The following is a 20,552-nucleotide window of genomic DNA, read 5'->3' as shown; positions in this document are numbered from 1 at the left end:
CAAATTACTTAACTTCTCTTTACCTCAGTTTCCTCATCTGTAAAATTAAAGGAATGGGAACTGATGGCCTCTAAGATCCCTTTCCACTCTAAATCTATGATCCTATGGCATTTCAGATTACCTTTGGGTCCGTGATATAACCAACTATGCTTTATAATTTCCTTTCTAGGGAAAAGCTCTTCCCATTTGGCAGCAACTACTTTATGTCTTCTTATTTGAAGTTTAATGAGAATGTTAATATAAATGAGGTACAATTATTCTAGTAACCTGTCTATTCATTGGTTACTAGATAAAACTCACAAATTAAAAGTACCAATTGTTAAATGTTTGTAGATGGTTTAAGAATTATGTGATTCTTTGTATCCCCTTGTCATTTTAAAGAGTGTCCTTAGGACTGTACTTGAAACCCTTCTGGCTTGGTAGAAAGTACACTCCTTTGGTATAGCTTTAAATCATCTTGCAGGTACCTCCATGCCATAATGAAGCTCTGAAGTAGGAATTTTGTGGCAGTTACTATTCTTTGTGAAAACCTATCAGAAATTATTAATTCTCCCTTTATCATTGTTAGTCAGCAATATTTAATGAGTACCTCTATGTAGTAGGGATCTGTACTAAGCACTTTAGTCTGCTAAGGAATTATATAAACTGCAGGCCTTGCCTTTTAGGAGCTGTAATCTAGGGCAGTAAGACTATTCAAAAATGAATAGCAATAAAGAAACTCTCTAGAAGCTCCAGAAGCAACCTAGACGCATAAGGTTAGAGGTCGTTAAAAAAAAAAAAAAGAATCCAGTGCCACCTTCATGTTATTGTGAGTCTTTGGAATAGAACTTTAAAGGAGAAATAATAATTGTCGCTACAATCAATATAATGCTTTATGTGTAAGACTGTAAACTCAGTGGAAATAAATTCATTTAATAGCCTGTAATAATGCTTTTTTTCTATATTCCCCATAATGTCTTCATACTTCTCAGCAAATAGTAGTTGTTGAAGAAATATTTTCTCAATCAAATTAAATTCAGTTTGTGGCCTTATATGAGAGGCTGGGGATGAAGATAGATTTAGGAAAAGCATGTTTCCTGAGTGCTTTACATGTGTTCTCATTGGATCTTTACTTCATTGGTGGCTATGGTACTTGACTGGGATTTTGAAGAAAAATACGGATTTTAAAAGGCAGAGGTGTGAGATAGAGAGCCCTGTAGACACAAATGACCAGAAGCACATGTCCTACAAGTTTGGGTGAAGGGAAAGAACAAGTTGGAGAGATGTTGTAGAGATCAGATTTGTAACTGATTGGACATACATCAGGAAGAGGGAGAGAGGGGGATGGAGTCAACGATTACTGAATTTATAAACCCAAGTGTCTGGAAGATGGTATTGCCTCCCCATAGCAATATGGAAGTTAGAAGAAGGAGTATTAGGATGAGGGGAGAAGATAATCAGTTACAGTTCATATTGACTTGTGTTTGAGTGTTCATGGAGATAGCTGGTAGGATGAGAGGGACAATGGAGCAGGAGCTCCAGCTCTGAACTTACTATGACACCTGGTTGTTGTAGTCTTTTCACACATTTCAGTCATGTCCATCTCTTTGTGACCCCTTTTGGGGTTTTCTTGGCAAAGATACTAAAGCAGTTTGCCATTTCCTTCTCCAGCTTACCCTAAAGATAAGGAAACTGAGGCAAACAAGGCTATATGACTTGCCCAGGATCACACAACTACTACATGTCTGAGGTCAGATTTTACACACAGGAAGAGGTCTCCTGATTGCAGGTCTGGTGCTCTATCCACTATACCACTTAGTTGACACCTAAGGACAGTTAAACTCAGCTTTCTTTTCTGTCAGACTAGAAAGAGGATCTCTAATGTCACTTTTAAATCTAGGATTTTGTAAATTGCTTTTCTCAAAATTTCAAGTTAAGAATATTTTGAGTGAACCAAGTGTACAGCAAAATATTGATGTCTTTTAACTTAAAAACATTTCCATTTCTTGGTGCCTCTCTTTTGCATGCTATTTTAGTTAGCATAGGTTTAGTAATTAGAGAGAATACAATCCCCTAGATCAGTGACAGGCAAACTACAGCCTGCAGGCCAGATGTAGCCCCCTAAAATGTCCTATCCGGCTGTGACATTATTCCTAATCTGACAAATACAATGAAAAGGATACAATACAATGAAACTTCGAAAGAGTTGCCTTAGAAACAGACTGACAGATGAACATTTCCTTTCCTTTGGCCCCCTCTTTTAAAAGTTTGCCCATCACTGCCCTAGACAAATTGGTCACTAATTATGTTACCATTGAGATGAGGCAAAGAAACTGGTGCTGAAAATGAATAGTAACCCTATCATCAGTTGTTCCTCCTACATAACATCTCAGCTCCCTTCTCTATATCCTCAATAGCAGAACATACCTCCTCCTCCCCTATACCTCTTAGAATCTCTAGCTTTCCTCAGAGCTTAATTAGCTCAAGTGCCACCTCATGAATCCCTCAAGTGCCCTGCCCCCTTAAAACTAGTCTGTATTTACTTCACATGTATTTTATACTTAACTTTTATGTGTATATATCCCCTCCAATGGAATATTAGATACTTGAACTTCAAGACTATTTTATTCATCTTTATAACCCCCAATGCCAAGCAGCATCTGACATATGAGAGTGTTTTGTGAATGAATAAAACACCCATTGAATGAATGCTAAATGATGTTGCTTCCATAAATGATACAGCCTCCTTTCTTCATGTTTCCGAAAGAACAAAGTGAAGCCATCCTCCATTATCACAAGACTTGAAGGTGGGAGCACCCATCAAATACTATCAGCATTTAGCAAAGGCTTGTTGACTGAACTTGGTGAATGTCTGCCTTAATGACCTCCTCCCTCACATTCAGTACCTGGCTCATCGTTGTCTTCTCCATTATATTTTGCACTTAAACTAACCACAGTGCTCTACCAGATCATCAAGGCCCCCAAGTCCCAGCATCTACGTCTCCATTCCATCTCAGCCTACATAGGGAAAGCCATACTCTTGATCTCACCATCATTATAACTATTTTATCTCTGTGACTGTGATCCAGAGCTCTAACATTGTTGACATGGTCTCCTATCCTGTTGTCTCCCCCTTTAGCTTCTTTCTTCCTAACCCCATTTTTCATCTTCATAATGGCTTCATTCTCATCACAACTTCCAGTCACTCTCATCCCTTAATGCTCCCCCAATTCATCACCCACTCCAGTCTCATGTTCCTCTGTTAGCAGTCTTGACCTATAATACACCAATTAAATTGTATCACTCATCCTCTCACCTCAAATCTCCTGTTCCTTCTTATCACTTCTTATGCCTGGCTAAACCAAATCTAGGTTACTCTGTTCTGCCTGATGGGCATACCACTGAATGCTGTGGAGGTCATCTAATCATGCATATGGAATTTACTAAACATTTTATTTAATCTTTCCTGTATAGTGCTTCCCCACAACTGTTTCAACTTTTTTTTTAACCTCTTCAGAATTATCTGCTTTATAATACCAAGATCAGTTAATAAACCATCTTCAGTTCTGGGCACACACTAACCTATGGACTGATGACTGACAAAGAACTAGCTAAAAGTTCAGTTCCCTCAGTATTATTCAAGTTCCTTAGGGCCAAAAACTATTTTTCATTTCTGTCTTTGTATCTCTAGTGCCTTGCACAGAGTACATACTTAATAAATGTTTGTTAACTGAACTGAATGAACTAATTCTCCCCTACTTTAATAGATCTATGAACCCATCATGAGTGACATGGGTGACATGGAACCAAGGATCCTTTCCTTTAATTTTGATTGCACTTGGAGTAGTTAGAATAATTTGGAATGGTCCAAGCCACTTGGGTTCTAACACAGACTTCCTAGTGAAGTTTCTGGTGTAAACATAATCTCCAGGTTGGAAGTTGTGTAGATTAAAATCAAAGGGTACTCTTTGATGTATCAAATTTGTGGAGTTGATTTAATCATTGCTTGAGTAATTTAATATATTCATAGAGTTTGCATTCCATACCCAGGTGTGATAATTTGTGAATGCTTTGAGGTGATTTGCCATGGAAAGGTGGATGTCCATACAGCATTTCAAATGGTGAAACGTGTTTAATGCTGTTGGGTTGGGATCTTAGGTGGAATAGTGCCAATGGTAATGCATCAGGCCATTTCATGTGAGATCCTGCACATAATTTTGCTACTAGAGTCTTCAAAGATTTATTCAGGCATTCAATCTGTCCGTTCGACTGTGATCTAAATATTGAGTGAAGATGTCGTTTGACTCCTAAGGTTTCATAAACTGTAGCTAAAATTTTATTCATGAAATGGGACCCAGAATCTGATGCAATATGTAGCAGAATAGAGAATCTAGGTATCAATTCTCTCAGTAAGATTTTCACAACAAACGATGAGGTGTTAACGTTTTGCTGGAAAAGCTTCTGGCCACTTAGTTAATCTATCCACTATCACTAAAGCATATCTATAACCTTGACTCCTTGGCATTGTGATGTAATCAATTTATAAGCATTCAAATGGTGTGTAAGCTAATGGTTTTCCTCCCAGACTGTGGACTTCCGTGATTGTCTGGTTGAATTGCATACAAATTTTGCACCTCTGTGAAACTCTCATAGCAACTTCATATATGCCCCTTGCATTCCAATACCTATTTATGGAATCTGCCATGTCCAGACTTCCATAATGCCCTTTCTGGTGTAGTGCATTGCAAAAGGTGAAATATAGGGATTTAGGTAACAGGTTTTCATTTGCTCCCAGCCAAACTCCATTAACAAGGTATGCACCGTGATGTTTCTTCCAATTCTTCACTTCCTTTGGGGAGTATGCGTTTTTGAGATCATCTTCTTCCACCAAAGATAAGTTCAGAATTGTAAGTGGTCCATACTTTGCTGTGTATTTGGCTGTGATATCTGCACGTTTGTTCCCTAATTCCACTGGCCCTTGGATTTTGGTATGAGCTTTGCAATGAATGACTGACACTTGGGCTGGTAATTGGATTGTGTCCAACAACTGATTGATTAAATTCCCATACGCTATTTGTTTGCCATTGGATGTAATGAAGCCTTGATTTTTCCAGATTTCAGCAGAATGATGCACGACTGAAAAAGCATAATTCGAATCGGTAAAAATGTTTGCTTTGCGATTTTAGGCAAGTTTCAGAGCGTGTATCAAACTGATTAATTCTGCTCCTTGAGCACTCATGGTAGATGTTAATGATGAGTACCAAAGGGTCTTGGAGGCTGTCACTACAGCTGCTCCGGTAAATCTCTGATTGTCTACTACATATGACAATCCATCTGTGAATAAGGTTATATCAGGGTTTTTCATGGGCTTATCTAAATCAGGGCTTGTTTTATGCACAATGTTAAGTGCATCTTCACAAATGTGTAGACTTTCTCCCTCCAGAGGTAAATCTGGAATCAGAGTCGCAGGATTTAAGTTTCTGCACCAGTGAAAAGTTATATTTTCATTAGCCAACAAGATTGCTTGGTATTGTGATAGTCTTTGGGAGGTGAACGCTTGCAATGTGGTGTTTCTTTTTCTTTTTAATTTTTTTTATTTTTAACATTTATTAATATTCACTTTTTAGAAAAGTTAACATGGTTACATGATTCATGCTCCTACTTTCCCTTTCACCCCTCACACTCCCCCCACCCCTGGCCGATGCACATTTCCACTGGTTTTAACATGTGTCATTGATCAAGACCTATTTCCAAATTGTTGATCATTGCATTGGTGTGGTAGTTTTGAATCAAAATCCCCAATCATGTCTGCCTCAACCCATGTGTTCAAGCACCTGCTTTTCTTCTGTGTTTCCACTCCTGCAGTTCTTCCTCTGAATGTGGGTAGTGTTCTTTTCCATAAATCCCTCAGAACAATGTGGTGTTTCTTAAAGTAGATTCCACTTGGTGTGGGGAAAATACTTTCAGTTCACTCCTTAATACCAAAGATGAAGATTTTCTAATCATGATGGCTACAGGCAGCTATGGCTTTTAAACAACTAGGCATACCACAAATCATAGAATCTAATTTAGAGCTGTAGTAAGCGACTGGTCTTAGTCTGTTCCCAAATGATTGTGTGAGAACACTAGAGGCTATCCCTTTATCTTCGTGTACATAAAGCCAGCAAAAGACATGTCCCAACAACAACTGCAAGACCCAGATACTATACAGCACAAAGATCAACTAGCACCAACCTATCAACAAAATAAGTCCTCAAAAAGTCCACAACCTATACATGAGACCATAGAACCAGAGCAGCAATCAGAACAACAATCAGAGCATGAATCAAAACCAATATTAGACCAAGAGCCAGTAAACAATCAGATATTACAACAAATTTTATACCCAAATGATTATCCCAATCCCAATCACTTAGAAGAATCATCTGTAAACAATTATGACAATGAAAAAGAATCAATGAAAGAAGACACAACATTTGATTTACAATCAAACCCAGATCTAGAAACTGATGATGACGAATAAATGAAAAGCACAAAGACTTAATAATGAACTCTTTTGTTACCTATAATCATCTTAACTAAACTGCAAAGGAAAAAAGGAAAGAAAAATTATTCACGTTTGATAGACATTTGAACTTTGTTCCTGATACAAATCAACACACTAGAACATCAGTTCCAGTGCAAGATGACAAGCGCAGGTGCATCAAGTGACACAAGTGCAAGTTGACAAGCGCGGGATAACATCAAACTACACAAGTGAGGTGTTGCTGACTTTGCAGATCTTCACGAGGACAGCAAACCTGAGAACTACAAAGACATCCATGACTGAATACATCAGTCATAAGAAGGACATCCACACTGTGAAGATGAGCATCGGATCAGCGTTGGACACATGTATTTGAAGAAGATAACTCACACCTAACAGAATTCTCACTGCACACAACACTAGATTCCATCCAAGCAATACATACACTTTGAAAAAGAATTCTGGTGGAGTAAGTATGAAACACATCATTACACGGATAAGTCACACTAGACAACACATAAAACATTTCCTGACTTCACATCTACATGTGAAACACTAAACTTACACTTAAGAGAGAAGAGCATGTCTGCCTTAGTACAGAATTTTCTCTTACTTTGGTTCAGACGCCTTCTCCAATCACCTGACACTTCATGTAAATAAGTAATTTTGCTTACTAACCCTTAGCAATAAGTTTTACTAACACACAGGGACAGTTTAGTTAGTTTGGTAAGTTAGAAAAGGGACAGTTTTCCTAAACTTACATTGTAAATATTGTACATAGCATAAGTCTATGGTTAGACTTACAAATAATTATAACCTTTCTTATTCTTACTAACATTTCTAACATAGGCATAAGTGTACTAACATATTCATACACTAACTTTAAAAAGTGAACTAGAATTTAGGAGCTTAATTTGCAAATTGTTTTTCTTAGTTAATATTTTCTCATTAGTTCATAAAATTAGATAGATACATAAATAGAATTCATTACTTTATTCTAGTTAGCAAATGTTAGCCTTAAGAATGTTTGTGAATGTTTGTTTAAATTTACTTTGTTTTTCCTTTCTGTTCAAAAATTTTTTGCAAACTTAAAATCCCCATTCCTTTCTTTACCATAACCCATCTTAGTTTAGCTTAGTCTAGTCTTATCATAGTTTAGGAGATAGCAACCCTTTTTCTTATTTTTCAAACTTAGGGATAAGAGCTTAGTTAAAATTTAGTTTAGAATAAGAGTAGTAATCCATTAGACCTTAGTAACCACTAAATGTTACAAGATGCAAATTTAGAAAGAGAAAATGGGCAAAATGTAGTGCAAAAAGGTGCATATCAAGCCTGCAAAGCCTTACTGCAGAGTTTCTGACAGTTGAAAAGGGTTTAGAATCCTGAGGTGAGACAGTTGACCCTGCGGACTCGATGAGAGTAGAAGGGTCAACTGAGCTCTATTCTTTGGACTGAAAACCTGGCCTATATTCTGCAGCTTTTCTCTTAAAATTTGTTAACTTAACTATTTCCTTTGGATCTCTCTAACCTTCCCTATTCCCAATCATCATTTTCCCTTCCTAAATTTCTTGGGGTTTTGAAAGGAGGGTGGTTCTGGGTGTTAGCTTTCAAACTTGGTAGATTTAGTTTCCTCGAAGTCAAATAGGGCTTACCCTTTGTTACAAATTATCTCTTGAATCATTGTATCCAACTTTCCTAACCCCATAGGCTACAAAAAAACCTTGTGGGGCTGAGTTAGGCAGGTCCTTCTCAGTCTCACATTCCTGTCTCCCTCCCCCACCTGAAGCTTTCTCTAGGCGGCTGTTAGAGTTACCTTGTATCCCTCCATCCCTTCCAATCAATCCTAAACTCAATAAACCCTGTTTGTCACTTAATCAAACCTCTGGCTAATTCATTAGTTGATTGATAAGAGAGGGAGAAGGGGAGAAAGGAATAACATTCTCTCTGAATCCTGAGGGAATTGGAAGTGTCCATTTTGGAGGAAGTGTAATCTCAATACTTCCTCTTAACTCTTCCTTTGTGAACCTGAGAAACTGACTGGAAAGCCCTCTAGTCAGTTTCAAGCCATTCTTGGCTGGCCCTAACCTTTGTCTGTAGAAGTGCCCTTCCTACTTGAAGGGCTCAGTTTGTTTCCCTCCAGTGTCTCTGTCTCAAACATGTATACCCAGTCTGTGTACCCAGTCTGTGTCTCCCAGGCTGCAGCTGTCTGCCCAAAATATCTCATCCTTTCCCTTGCAACTCTTTATACCTCTGTGTTTATATTCCCTAAACTCAGTCATTCCCTTACTTCTCCTACCACCTCAATTTACCACCTTCACCATTGTACCTTCCTTATCCATTTTACTGCCTTAGGGATCCACAAACCCTATCCACAGTGCCTTATCCCTATTACAACTTTACCTCTGCCTTAATTTCCCTACTACCTCTAGCCTATTCACTTATTACAACCACTTTATTACCCCACTAGCTTAATCCTCTTATAACATGAGGCAAGCGATGGGTTGGCAGTAGCGTTGACCTGGAAGTCAGTAGAGCCTGGATATGAATGCTGCTTCCAGAAAATAATGGATATACAGGGGGCATCTGGCGGTTCAGTAGATTGAGAGCCAGGTCTAGAGATGGGAGGTCCTAGGTTCAAATATGGCTTCAGACATTTCCTAGCTATGTGACCCTGAGCAAGTCTCTTCACCCCCATTGCCTAGCCCTTACCATAATACATAGTATTGATTCTAAGATGGAAGGTAAGGGTTTAAAAAAATAATAGATGGTACTACCCTTAGCACGTCTCTTAATCTCTCTGATGCTGTTTCTTCATTTATAAATTGGTAATAATAATAGCACCTACCTCACAGAATTATTTTGAGGGTCAAATGAGATACTGTATATAAAGGCCTTTGCAAACTTGAAAATACTTTATAAATTTAGCTATCCTCCAGTGATATATCCTTCTATACCTGCCCAAGTAAGAAGGACTTAGCCATGTCTTCCTATCTTCCTCTACGGGGGATCCACAGATTTGGTGAAGGCCTTAAATCTTTTGACATTGCATGAATATTAATAAAGCATTCGATCTCCCAAGAAGGAAATCATAGATGTGGTGGGGAAAAAAAGAGGCAGTATGAGTAGTGGAAGGAATTGGCCCGGAAGTCAGAAACACCTGGATTGCATCATCTTCTGACACCTACTAGCTGTGTGACTCAGAGCTAAGCACTCCCCCTCTCAATGAAAAGGAGGTGACTAGTGGCACTGGTAGATAGAATTTCCTCCATGAGAATTCCCTCTACCAATGAAATAAAAAGTAAAAGAATCCTCCTATCACTGCATGACAGATCAGTCTTTTTTTCTGCTCATATATCTCTGTGATGACCAGATCTGTGATCCCCTTTATGCATCAGCTTTTCCACAGTGATTGGTTGGTAAAAGTGTTGTACCTGACTCTCACCAACCTCGCATTTTTCATCATGAATCCTTAGAGATTATCTTGGATCACTGTATTGCTAAAAATAGCTGTTATTCACAATTGTTCATCATACAATATTGCTGTTACTGTGTACAGTGTTTTTCTGGTTCCACTTACTTCACTTTGCATCAGTTCATGTAAGTCATTCCAATAATATGTTCTTTTCAGAAAGAACATGAGGGACATTAAAAGAACTGTACAATTTCCCATAGACAATTCAACTCATTTTCTTCCTCCTTAGAGTCTAGATGATAATCTATTTAGGTATTTACATTGCCCTTCCTATATATTAAGAGAATCTATTAAGCTTTTTTGAATGTACATGCATATATGTATATATATATATACACACACATAAATATATCTATGTCTATATATATATATATATATATATATATATATATATATATACACACTCACATAGCCATGACCAAGGTCTTTATCATTGGTATGGGGTTTTGCTCAGGCTTATGTATTTGGTTAGCCCTTTCTTGGTACAGGCATAGAGGTGCCAATTAGCATGGTTATTTGGGACATAAAGATAGATATGCAGACAGATAAACATATAGTCATACACTCACCACAAGATCTACAAATGTCCATTTAATTTATCATATCCTGGCATCCTTTTTCCATCTCTTTTTTCCTATGTGAATTGGTAATCCAAACTCCCAAGTGGTTATGGATCTTATCCAGGAAGTTCTGTAGTGTTCTAAGCATTGGGTCAGTAGTATCTTAAAGACCTCACCATCCATAGGAAATACCTTTTGAATCTGTACTCTGAGCTGGACAGCTTCCATGATAGTGGTAAATCATTTGGGCAAGAGTGTATCACCCTTTTTATGACTTGCTTGATATTAGGAATCAAAAGATTTTTAAATATTAATAAACTGATAGTTATATAGTGCAATAATCTCTCACCTATTGGGAGTTACATTCCAGAGACCCCCACAAAAGGTGAAAATCCACAGCATTATATTTATTTTATCATTTATATATATTTTAAGGCTTTATAAACCCTTCCCACTTTCCTATAAACCTTTTCTACTCTTATTATCCTACAGTCACTGAGCCAATTAGCACCCCAGGATACAAAATACACTGTGGTTGTTTGCTTTTCATTCCATCAGCCAATAGTGTGTCGTGACAAGTATAATTCTGATATACATATATATATATATATATATATATATATATATATATGAAATGCAGAATTAGATTTTTTAAACCCTCAATACAGTGAAGCCCCAATAAGTAAACCATGATATAGTGAGGGGTGACTGTACTTTAAAACTTACCAAGCATTTTACATATATTTACTTGAGTCTTGTGATAGCTCTCTGAGTCAGGTACTTTTTAGTTATTATTGTCCCTTACAGATAAGGAAACAATTTCATGGTAGATAAATGACCATTCCTGATTATTCCCTCCCCTAGAAGCTAGTTCCTTCCACCCTCAAAAAACTTTTGTTGTTTGGTCATTTTTCAATTGTACCCAACCCTTAGTGACTCTTTTTGGGGTTTGGTGATTTTCTTGACAAAAAAAAATGCTTCTATTGTTTGCCTTTCCCTTCTCTAGCTCATTTTATAGATGAGGAAACTGAGGCAAACAGGGTTAGGTGATTTCCCCAGAGACACACAACTAGTAAATTGAGGCCAGATTTGAACTCAAGTCTTTCTGGCTCTAGGTCTAGCACTCTAACCTTTGTGGTACCTAGGTACTCCAAACACACAAAAAATGTATTTGTGTTTATTTTATACAAACTTTATATGCACACATTTCTGAGCCCCTCCCCAATAAAATGTAAACTTCTTGAGAGCCAAAACTGTTTTGTTTTTGTCTTTGTATCCTTGGGATAATGGCACATAGTTGGTACTTCGTAAATGCTTGCTTTCATTTTTGCTTGTTTGATTTTGATCAGTTGATCGATTATTTATAGAGCTAATAAATATCATAGGCAGGATCTGAGTTGAGGTCTTTCAGATTCCATTTTGTCCACCTCAGTACAATGCCTATACAAAAGTATCTTTGTTGTTACATCTCTCAAAGAATGTTGAAAATAATTGTTACTTCTTTTGAATATTTAAGAGCTTGTGAAGAAATTACTTGTTTCTGATTATTAGGGTTCTTAAAATTGTAGACTTTCTGGCAGATTTCATTTTGATAAATCCCAGCACTTCAGTCCATTTGGAGAACTTAGAGGAATTTGCAAGTTTGACTAGCTAATACAACAAAAGTAAGATATGTTTTACCTCACACAGAAGACTGGAAGTTTAGGGGGACAACCAGGAGTGGGAACACAACAGGAAAGAGGACACCAGAATAATTACTGGGCCTCTTCAGGTCATGAAAGGGAGGGTTAGTGATGGTCCTTAGGAGAAAATATAACTACTTGGCCTTACTATTCCCAGATTCCACTCTGATCAGTCCTGTTTCCTCTGGACCCTTAGTCCCCTATGCTAGTACCAAGAGTTGACAACTCCAGAATTAGAGATGCAGCATGACCCCTTCTTTTCCCTCACCTCTCCCCCAACCATGGAAAAGCTAGTTCTACTTCCTGAAACACCTCATCTACTGGTGTTGCCTAGGGCAACTCACTGCCTAGAGAAGCAATGAAACAGGCCAGAACCAGAGTCTTTATAGGTTGAAGTGGAGTCTTGTTCAGGCTTATCTAATTGGTTTCCCTGCTCGGATGTTAGAAGCATAGAGATGCCAATTAGCAAGGTTATATGGAACATGGAAGTTTCCAGCCTAGAAAGTTCCAGGTATAAAAGTCTACAAAAAAGAGGGTGCCATCCAGGAGGAGATGGCATTTCTAGATCAGAAACAGACTATCTATTAGGGTGAGAAAATTGGAGGGTCAGGCAATCACTTCAACTGAATATGTTATAGTGCTGAAAACCTGAGATAGTAGCCTGTTAAATGTCCCTTCTACTCTTTGTATGTAGAGAGCTAGGTATAGCTATTAAACAGTTTCAAATGTGAAATTTGCTAAACTATTTTCACTTCGATTAATTAGGGACTTAGGTCATTGCATAGAGGTGACCTCACATTGGAAATTAATCTTGCATATTAATATCCCACAGGTATCTAAAACAGATAAAGGTACTAGCCCCTTGATTGGGAGATTGGGAAAGGGACCTTTCCTATACCTGGCACACATCACCTCCACCTCCCTCATAACACAAATAATTCTGCTAGTGTCAGGGCAATGAAGAGTTCCTGTAATAAAATGGTAGCTATTATTGTGAATATCCACCAAATCTCTTCTCAAACCCCTGCTAAGAGGAGCCTGACTATATTTATTTCCTTGGTGCATTTAATAGCTTTAATTATTGACCCTTATAAATGACATTGATATATATGTTTGTGTTTTCCCATATTTTTAACCGCCTAAAGGACATCTCTACTTGATGTCGAGGAGGGACATCTCCACCCTCTCCTCAAACTTAACACAATACATCTCTGTCTCCTCAAAACTCTTGACCTCTTCTGGCTCCTCCATTTTTGTTAATAGTATTACCATTCTTCAGTCTCCTATGCCAAGGGACCATGGATTTAACTTTAATTCATTTTTTCCACTACCTCCATGTCTACCCTTTCACTAAACCTTATGGGAAGGTTGTTTGTTTGTTTGGCAAATGACAGCCAGGAAATCATTGCATCCGTTTTATAAAACTGAAAATAGATTACTAATTTAGAATGATCTCTCAGAGTACTTAATATGAACCAGGCATTGGACTAAGTAATTTTTTTATCTCATTTGACCCTCCCAACAACCCTGGAAGGTAGATGTTATTATTATCCCTGTTTCACAGAGTAAGAAACTGTGGCAAAAAGGTAAGTGACTTGCCCAGGATCATATAACTATTAAATGTTTAAGGCCAAATTTGAACTGAAGTCTTTCTGGCTCCAGGCTCAGCATTTAATTCACTGTGACCTAGCTGCTTCTAGTTCTTTCAAACTCTTCTGTATATCTTCAGGGGACCCAGGTGGCTCAGTGGATTGAGCAGTAGTTCTGGAATCAGGAAACCCAGCCTCAGACCCTTACTATGTGACCCTGGGCAAGTCACTTACTCTTTGCCTCAGTTTCTCATCTGTAAAATGAACTGAAGAAAGAAATGGCAAGCTATGCCAAGAAAACCTCAAATGGGGTCAGGAAGGATCTGACATAACTGTACAACAACAATGATCTGACTTTTTTCTACCTACAAATTCTCCTGATAAGTACCTTCCATTCTAATCTTTTCACTACCTCTGAGTCCTAGCCCTCCCCACACTGTCTTCATTCCTCTCCTTATTCAAGTCCTTTCTAATTTAGGATTGGTCCTGGCCCCGTCATTCATTAATCTGGAGAATATAGTGAACCCCAGGATAAAGAAACTCCTGCCACCATTTCAAGTTAACACCTTCTCCATAGCTTTTGATCTTAGAGAATTACCTAGAGCCCTGAGTGGTTGGTTTAGTTTTAATTCCACATCCTCCATAATTCTTTGAATGTTCTAATCCACACTGGTTTTTACCTTTTACAAAATCCTACTAAACTTAAAGGCAGTTTCCCCCACAGCTTATTTTCCAAGTGTTTCTTTTCTAACTAACTAGAATGTAAGTTCCTTAAAGGCAAAGATCATAATTTATATTTCTCTTGTATTTTAAGAGTATTTAGTAAAGTATTCCACAGGTATTTGCTGATTCATTTGAAACACCTGTTTGAAACTTAATGCCATTTTCTCCAGAAATATAAACTTGGAATAAAATTGTCCTGCTCTTTGAGACTTTATTTTGGTCAGTTTGATGTGGTAATATAATTCTGCTTTTCAATATAGGAATTTAAGGAATATAAATGAAGACGTCTGTCATAAAGAAGCAATATCATTCTGTTTGAGAAAAAAAGATCATTTCTGATTCAACATGATAAGAAATTATCCCAAGGTACACCTCTTGATCTTTTTAAAAAATACAATAAGATGACCCATAATTCTGTATTTTATTTCAAAAACGAAAAAAGCAACTTGCTTCCCTAGAAGCAGCCAGGAGATTTTGGCAGTCATGGAAAGGGACAGAGTAATCCAAGGATGTGGCATAGGAACTGGGGGGAACTTGTGCTTTAGAATTTCCTTTAAATACCTCTTACATACAAGGGAGTTTTATCTTGTGTAGGAAACCTAGTTAATTTACCAAAAATCATACTTATATGTACATTTCTTTTTGGTGTACTAGAAGGCAAGGTTACCCTGAGGTATAATTTAATTATAGTGCAGCAACATATGTTTAGGCATGTAAAAGTTTTATAATTCATAATGACTTTATTGCATATTATAATTATGGCTTTAGCAATTAAGTGAAAAATTACTACTATGCAGTTAAAATAAATGATGAAGCTAAGTTCTGACTTTAAAAGTTAAGGTAACAATGGGTCAAACATTCTTCTATGTAGTACACTAAGCATGAAGTACTGTCAAAAGTGACAGTACAAAAGCCTTAGCTTTCTGTTAATTGATCATTTATGTGCAGCAAGTATATGAATTTTTGTTCCTGTTTTTCCAATCCCTTCAGGGCCGAGCTAAAAATCTAGCTGTTACTGCAGTTGCTTTACAAGATCACATTTTACATCATCTTCAACTCGAACCACTTTCAAGAGATCTTTATAAAACAAAGAAACAGAAAAAGGATAATAAATACAAATCTCCAAAAAAAGATATAAAAGCAGTAGTAGATACTGGACTGAAAAAGCGAGCTCCACCAACCCATAAAGAAGAAGAGTCAGAAAAAGAATATGTTCTCGATCCAGTTCCTCCACCACTCACTCTAGGTAAGATGGGTTGGGTGGGCTTCTTCATACTGCTTAATCAAATCCTTTGTCTTCTATAATAGTATAATCCTCAGTTAGGAACATGTAGACATTAACATTAGTAAATGACTTTCAACAGAATTTGCTGCCAGAGATATTAGCACAAGTTGTTGCCTGAGTCCCAGTTAGACTTGGAATGCTTTTATATAATATTTGGGGGATATTTTGCTCTGTATTGTGGCTGCTCACTGCTTATAGAGATAGGAAGCACTTGGATTAGAAGTCAGGATAATAGAATTTTAAGAGTTTTATGTGTGAAGTAAGAGAAAACTGGTGTGTGTACAGAGCCCACCATGATGCTCAGCTGATACAATTCACCATGTGAAAGAGGCCAAGGAGACTGCCTCTAGAAGAACCTTGGACAACATGTTTCCCAAATGATTTGGGAGAGTCCAGAGACAGCCAGCTGGGCCAGCTATGTCTCTCCCTTCAGGTTCTCTGGATAACCTTAAGGCAATAGTGTTACTCTTTTCTAACATTATCACCAATCACTCTTAGATTCCAGTGACTACCACCACAGTTCCATTACACATCTATTAGCTTTTACAAAGGTATTTAAACTTTGATTATATAATAAGAACAAAAGTACAAACATCTCTTCCCAGCATCTCGGAGATACTCTCTAAACTCTATCATTTCAGTCTCTGGGGACAGTGTGTTCTAACTTAATACAGTTTCTACAAAACATTGGTCCCTCAGGTTCACATTCAAATGCAAGGGTCCTTCCTCTTTCCTTAGACACTTGATGCTGGGCTGGCGCCAAAGCTCAGCATGTAATCCACTCCAACATTCCTAGGTTTCAAGAATCCTTGATGCTTGGATCTCAGATGGCTCTCCTACTTTCTGAAATACAGAAAGTCATAACTTCCAACTTCTTCTACCTAAAATGAAAAAAAAAGACCACCAAGGCAGCAAAGAACTGAAACCCATAATCATGGGCCAAATGCTGATCTTGGGTGTTCCCCTCCTCCCCCTTCTAGCACTGCCTATCACTAGCAAAAGAATCAAACCAGGAACAAATAGCCTTCAAGAGAATATAGCCTGATGCTGATGAAGGCTTCTGGAAGATGCCTCCAACTCTTATAAAGACACACTAATGCAGCTGATCAGAAATGGTGCCCTGGTTGATCACATGGTAAACAGACTGGGACTAGTTACAGAACATATCTGGGTGCTCCCAAACCCCTCCATGGCACTTCAGTTAGAGGCCATTCCAGCTCCCCTGCCCTTCCATACAGGGAATTGCACCAGCAGAGCATGCTGGTATATTCTGCACATGTGCCAGGCTCTCATGACACCAAGTATAGAAAGTATATATAAAGTACTTCCTATAAAGTAAAGTAAACATTTTTCTGGGTTAATTTAACAAATAGGATATATTCCATTATAAGGCTAAACATATATATATATATATAATATATAAATATAAAACTAAAGCTCCAAGGAAGACTTTAAAGCTGTTTTCTACAGATCTTTGCCAGTTCTGATTTTCCATTAAAAAATGCCTGGATTTTTAGCAGAAAAGACCTTTAAAATCATGTAAATACTATCTAAAAAGGCTCCATTTGGCATAAAGGAAAACTATATGCCAAGGTCTGACTGTGGATTTTGCTATAATGATGTGAAATAACACTATGAAAGTTTATAAAGAAAAATTCTGTGCTGTGTTTTCAATTCTGTACAATGGAAATAGTTTAGTGGATTATGTAATTTTTCTTCAGTTTATTTAGCAAAAAATAACTGATACCTTGGGCATTAAAAAAAACCTGTACTTCAATAACATTTACCCACACTTAAACTTAAAAGGTTTGTTCTCAAGTTGATCCTGGGGCAAAAGACATAAAGAATTAACACCTGTACTTGGACAATTAATTGAACAGAAGAAAGAAACATACAACAGTAAGATAAAAGTCAGAGATGTGGAAACAGAGAGATATTTCTGGCAAGCAAACTTTCAGAAAATATATTTTTATTAATTATAATAGTAAAAGTAGCAACTTAAAATTACAGTGGCTTTTCTTAAATTTTCTTTGGAAAAAGAGGAAAATATCCTGTTTTATTACAAATGAGATGAATTTATAGGAAATTTTTAACTTAAGTCCTTTTTAAAATTTTTTCACTTATCTGCAAGATCCAGCTTTATCTTTACAAATAATAAAAGACATATCCTTCATTAAATTATAATTCCAAAATCTTTGGCATGGATTAGAGAAGATCCTGGTATACCAAGAGGAATACAAGCTTTAGAAGGTACTACCAAGCTGTTGAGGCTCTGGACTCAGGCCCATCATCAACCTCTGTCAAGATATGAACCATCCAAAGAACCTTATAATCACAAGGTTTCCCAACAAATGGTAAATTTTTGTTGACTGTAGTAAGTCATGAAGGCTGTTTATTAAGCATGGAGAGTTGTAATCTACGAATGGATACACAGAGAATACACACTGAGAAAATCACTGATCTTTTCAATTATAAAGTACTGTAAAAGGGAATTCTTTGTTCTCTCTGAGTTTATAGAGAACTCACAAGTCACTTACTTAGAGAGCTCCACCCTTTTAACTCAGTCCCAAACTTGTGAATCCTGTGATCAGAGTTTATACCCTCAGAAACTCAGTCAGCCAGGAATCTGTGAACCTTTTTGATGAGTATTCACCCCTCCAGAAGGTAAGAATTGGTTCCCACAAGTACTGCCTACTGGGTAGTGTTAGACAATTTGGAAACTGTGGTTGGCCCCTATGAAGAGGGTCAGGGACAAAAAGTCACCATAAAAGCCATGAATCCTTTGGCTTGAGTCAGTCTTGTGGAGATAGTCTCCTGACTGGAGAGAGTCTTTGAGGGAGCTTAACTGGAAACTATGGCTTGTATCATGGGCTTGGAGCTCAGCTTCAACTTGGATGCTGACTCCTGGACTACTTCATGAGGTGAGTGAAAGGGGCTTACTCCTTTCCTAGTTTCTGGAGAAACTAGCTTCCATCTTAGAGGAGGCCATGTGATTACTCACTACTGGCCTTCCTGGTTGAGAACTAATTAATCTCTGCCTGAATTAAGATAGGATAGATAACTTTTCTATCCCCTTCATATTTCTCTACTTTATTGTTTCCTCTCTATTTTGTAAATAAATTTCTGACTCAAAATATAATAAATATTGGTGACCACATAATTTCATAAAATTATTGTATTCATCTTTACAGTACAAAATATCCAAGTATCCTTGACTTTCCTGAACTATATAAATTAATTTTTAAAATTAAAATATACTTGAAATTCAATGTTTATATCAAAGTTAAGTTTAAAATCTATAAGTATTACCACAACTTTTTTTGTTGTCCTTATCTGTCTGTGTCTCATTCTTAGTCTCTGAGGCTCTGTCTGTGTCCTTTGCTCTCTCCCATCTATTCCCCCTCCCAAGTCTCTTTGTACATTTCCAAAATGGAACTCATGGTCTCTGTAAATATGTCCCTCCTACAAGCTACCCCATTTCTATTGAAGGCAACCTTATCCTTTCTGTCACCCAGGTTCACAAATTATGAGTCATCTTCCTAGTTAACTGTTAACTTCCAAGTTATCAGTTAACCCAATTATTCAGTGAAATGTCCCTGAATATAAAATGAGGAATTTACCTCTAGTGCTCCTATCTCCTATCCCAAAGTTATATTCTTTGAACTTTCAAAAATGTATGTACATATTTATAGAAAGGGAGAAATACAACATATGTACTCTCTCTCTCTCTCTCTCTCTCTCTATATATATATATATATGTATATATATATATAGTGTGTGTGTGTATATATCTATATAGTGTGTGTGTGTATCTACATATATTTTTGAATATAGAAGTTTTCTAAATATAAATCTTTATTGGAATAACCAGAGCATCAGTGTCAACATACTTTTTTTTTTCTTCTAAGAGTCCCTCTCTTATCCTCTCCCCTTGCCCTCCTAGTTCTAAATCAACTAGCCCTTTAAAGAAAAACTATTACCTTCAACCTTAATATGAATTCTAATTCTTATTCTCCTTCCCTCCCTCCTATTTCTTGATATGAATTCCCTTCCCTTATCCCCTTGCCCTCCTTTCTCTTAATCTAGTCACCCTTTTCTTACTCCCCTCTCTTATCCTTTCCCCTCACCCTCTTGTTTCTCTGTAAGTTAAAGTTACCCTTCTAGTTGTAGATATTGTTTCCTCTTTAACCCAGAGCTGATGGGAATAGGATTCTAGCACTATCAGCACTCTACCCTTCCTCCCCTTCACTTTGACAGTTCTACTCATACCTCTTTTGTATAACTGTTCCATTTTACATCTTTCTTCCTACCCTATTTTATTATTTTTTACTCATTCCTATTATATCTAATTCAACATCAAAATATATATGTGTGTATGTATACATATATATACATATATGTATATATATAAAAAGGATATTGCTACTTGGCTAGTTTAAAACATATATGTGTATATATGTGTGTGTGTATATATATATATGGAGAGAGAGAGAGAGAGAGAGAGAGAGAGAGAGAGAGAGAGAGAGAGAGAGAGAGAGAGAGTACATATGTTGTATTTCTCCCTTTCTACAAATATGTCTTTCTGGTGTTTATCAGTGGATTCTCCCAGTTTTTATTTTATCCTCTTCTAAAACGTCCAGGCAATTTTCCTTAATAATTTTTGGGGGCATAGTGTCTAAACACTTTTTTTGATCTTAACTTTCCAGTAGTCTGATAATCCTCATATCTTTTTTTCC

General features: G+C 37.1%; 1 protein-coding gene across 1 annotated transcript in view; it reads left to right on the top strand.

Annotated features, from left to right (window-relative positions):
• Window positions 1–14,825: 14,825 nt before the first annotated feature.
• RNF32 (ring finger protein 32) overlaps window positions 14,826–20,552 on the top strand; it is a 63,802-nt gene continuing 58,075 nt past the window's right edge. The window contains exons 1-2 of the mRNA XM_044678626.1: window positions 14,826–14,897; window positions 15,522–15,777. Of these exons, the coding sequence (XP_044534561.1) occupies window positions 14,877–14,897; window positions 15,522–15,777 (277 nt within the window). The 5' untranslated portion in view covers window positions 14,826–14,876. The remainder of the gene's footprint in view (window positions 14,898–15,521; window positions 15,778–20,552) is intronic.

The sequence above is a fragment of the Gracilinanus agilis genome, chromosome 5 (assembly GCF_016433145.1).
Source record: "Gracilinanus agilis isolate LMUSP501 chromosome 5, AgileGrace, whole genome shotgun sequence".
NCBI classification, from domain to species: Eukaryota; Metazoa; Chordata; class Mammalia; order Didelphimorphia; family Didelphidae; genus Gracilinanus; species Gracilinanus agilis.
The sequence above is the reverse complement of the archived record's forward strand: the minus strand, read 5'-3'. Positions and strand labels throughout refer to the sequence as shown.